The following is a 3,196-nucleotide window of genomic DNA, read 5'->3' as shown; positions in this document are numbered from 1 at the left end:
CCATTGTGTGGAAGCACCTCATAAGAGATGGTTAATAGCATTTGAACCCCCTTTTTAGATGGTGAATAGCGTATGAAAATGCACTTTAATGATCTATTATCGAGCTTATTTTTGTCATATAGGTGAAAGCTGAACAACCAAACAATTTAGGGGTATGGATGATAGGAGTTTTGAATTAGGGAGGCTTTCTAGTAATTTCTTACATGGAGTTGAAAATTTAGAACTCTTGAGGGCACTCTATTTTTTAGATAAGCATCAGTGAGGACTGCCTCTCCCCAATATTGTTTAGGCACATTAGTAGGAAATATGAGTGATCTAGCCACTTCTATCACATGAACTTGTGTGTACAATACCTTGGGAGAGGAAAAACTCATTTAGAATGGAGTTGAAGAATTATGTGCCATTATCTGAATGAAATATCTAGATTTTAATATTAAATTGTGTGAGAATCATTTTGTGAAACAGTTTGATTATGAAAGGAGTTTCTTACTTATTTTTCATCAAGTAATTCCATGTGAGTCTAGTACGATCATCAATAAGCAGTAAGAACCATTTTGCACCAAAGATATTGGACGTTTTAGAAGGCCCTCATATGTCAGTATGAATCATTGTAAATGGTTGTGAAGGTTTGTATGAGATGGGCATATATGAATTTCTAGTATGCTGAGAGAAATGACAAATATCACATTGCAAATGCTTCGGACTTTTATTAATGTATAATGAAGGAAAAAGTTATAAGAGATACAAGAAGTTTGGATGACCAAGTTCATAATGTAGCAACATGATATCTTCATGATTTGATCGCTTATGGGATTTTGACACCAAGAGGGAACTAGGACATGAAGGATTTTTTAGTAGGTATAATCTAGCTTTGACTTCAGACTGCCAATCATCTTCCCCGAGACCCTGTCCTGAAAACACATGAATCATCTGTGAAGTGAGTGACACATTTCAGATCCTTATTCAACTTATGACCATACAGTAAATTGCAGTTCAACTTAGGTACATAAAACATTGAGTTGAGTTGCAATGATGGCAAAACTTTTACTCTTCCAATGCTCTTCGCATAGGAGACTGAACCTTCTTCTATAATTACAGATATTGAGTTGTCACTTTCATGATATCACTAATACAAATGTTGGATTACACAACGGATATTCCACAACGGAACACAGTATCCATGAGGAGGATATATGAGGTAAATAAATCACGGTTACCGGTCATTTGATCGGTAGCTCCAGAATCCCACTATCCATGAGGAGGAATTGTCAATTTTGGAATGAAATACCAGTGAAATATTACCTCTTTTTACCACGAGTGCACCACTAGTAAAAGTTGAATTCTGAGAGATATGTGACTGACTGATCAAGACCTGGAGAAGCTCTAGCTGATCTTTGATAAAGAGAGATGATGACGCCAGATTTCCGTTGTGCTCTTGGTCTGATGTGGACTTGCGAGGCTTCCAATCTAGAGGCTTTTCTATGGATCTGCCAACATGGTCCTTGGTGTGCCCTGGTTTGGGACAATAATCGCAATATGGTCTCTTGCTATTCTTCTTGTCGGAGTATGCTTTGGCAACTTGAATTTGGCCTTCTCTTGAAACTGAGATGGCTGAGACATCTGAGTTTACTGCAGTTGTAGGTGTATCTCCCATCATGATCTTCCTTTTGCTTTCCTCATGCCGGATTACTGAGAATGCTTCTCTGATTAAAGGTAGAGGCTTGGTGCTGAGAACTCTACCTCTTGCATCATCCAAATCTTTGTTGAGACCTGACAAGAATTTGAAAACTCTTTTTGTCTCTACAATAGACTTGAACAATTTCCATCTTCAGGGCACTTCCAGTTGCGAGTATCAATGAGGTCTATCATCTGCCAATGTTTGATGAGAGAAGTGAACAATTGAGTAACAGACATATCACCTTGTTTGAGCTCATGAAGAACACTCTCGATTTCAAAGACTTCTAATGTGTTTTCAGAGCCGGAGAAGTTAATCTTAGCTGCTTCCAATATCTCCACTGCTGTGGAATACAATAAAAAATTCTCACCAATATCCAGGGTCATGGAATTGATGAGCCATGACATAACCATATTGTTATTTGCCATCCAGGATTTGAAGCTTGGATCATCTTCCCTCGGAGTAGCAGCGATAGTGAGGAAATCATCTTTACCCTTTCCACGGATGAACATAAGAACTGATTGTGACCATTGAAGATAATTTTGGCCATTTAATTTGTGGTTAGTGATTTGGGCAAAGAAGTGATCAGAGGGCATGGTGGACGATGATTGTGGAAGTGTGGTGATTTCTGTGGAGGAAGAGGAAGTGAGACCTTGCATGTTTTTACTGTATTTGGTCATGCTCTGATACCATGAATATTATAGAGATCAAGGAGAGAATGAAAATGGTCTACTTCTTTCATTATTGATCGTAGAATATATACAGGAAAATAACTGCTAACAAACTTCTAAATACAATGAAGTACAATCGATAACAATAAACAAATATCCGGATACCTATAGGACTTATTCTACCTGATAATTAGCAACAAGAATAAACAAACTCCTAACGACTAGGGATTACATGTAGACTTCAACAGTATGCGAGTATTCATATATATGTTCAATAACATTTTATTATCATATATTTATTGGAAGTACAATGTCATCCTCATAGCTGATTGTGTTGGTGGCATTGATTGCTTATTTTTACCTTCGTTTTTTGTTGATTTTTTTTGTCAAGTTATTCATCGTGACTACCTGTGTACACGGACGTTATCCGATTTCATGTTACAATACAACTGAGTCGAACATACAATGGTTGGTAACAGTACGAAGTTTTTTTGTTATTGTCGGCTCAGCATATTCTGATTTCTTTGTAGTTGAAGGTTTGTTTGTGCTTGCAAATCTGTATAGAAATTAATGCAATTTAACTAATTATTTACCATAAGCCAAGGTATTGGTTCATTTATTGTACTTGGTCATATGTATATTTGTGATGATGTATACATTTTTTTGTGCAGAACCACAATCTGTTCGCCATCATCGTTTCACTTTCATCTACATTTTTTCTATTACTTAAAAATGTCTTCCGCGAAATTTTAGACTCAAGATGGTGGTTCTTCATCTACAACAATGAATCAATTGCTTCTGAAACGTTGTTATCCGAACTACCTGATACAAGAAACAATATGTGCATTTT

At 36.6% G+C, this 3,196-nt stretch overlaps 1 protein-coding gene across 1 annotated transcript; it reads right to left on the bottom strand.

Moving 5' to 3' along the window:
• Window positions 1-851: 851 nt before the first annotated feature.
• Window positions 852-2,334, bottom strand: LOC149402529 (uncharacterized). The gene is made up of 3 exons (XM_089608419.1): window positions 1,812-2,334; window positions 1,373-1,770; window positions 852-911 (listed from the first exon to the last, which is right to left on the bottom strand). Exons 1-3 carry the CDS (start codon window positions 2,332-2,334, stop codon window positions 852-854), a joined length of 981 nt encoding a protein of 326 aa, XP_089464545.1.
• Between the last annotated feature and the right edge of the window lie 862 nt (window positions 2,335-3,196).

Source organism: Urtica dioica, chromosome 3, assembly GCF_054948205.1.
Source record: "Urtica dioica subsp. dioica isolate 48M chromosome 3, U.dioica_male_clone48M_v1_H2, whole genome shotgun sequence".
Taxonomy (NCBI): Eukaryota; Viridiplantae; Streptophyta; class Magnoliopsida; order Rosales; family Urticaceae; genus Urtica; species Urtica dioica.
The sequence above is the reverse complement of the archived record's forward strand: the minus strand, read 5'-3'. Positions and strand labels throughout refer to the sequence as shown.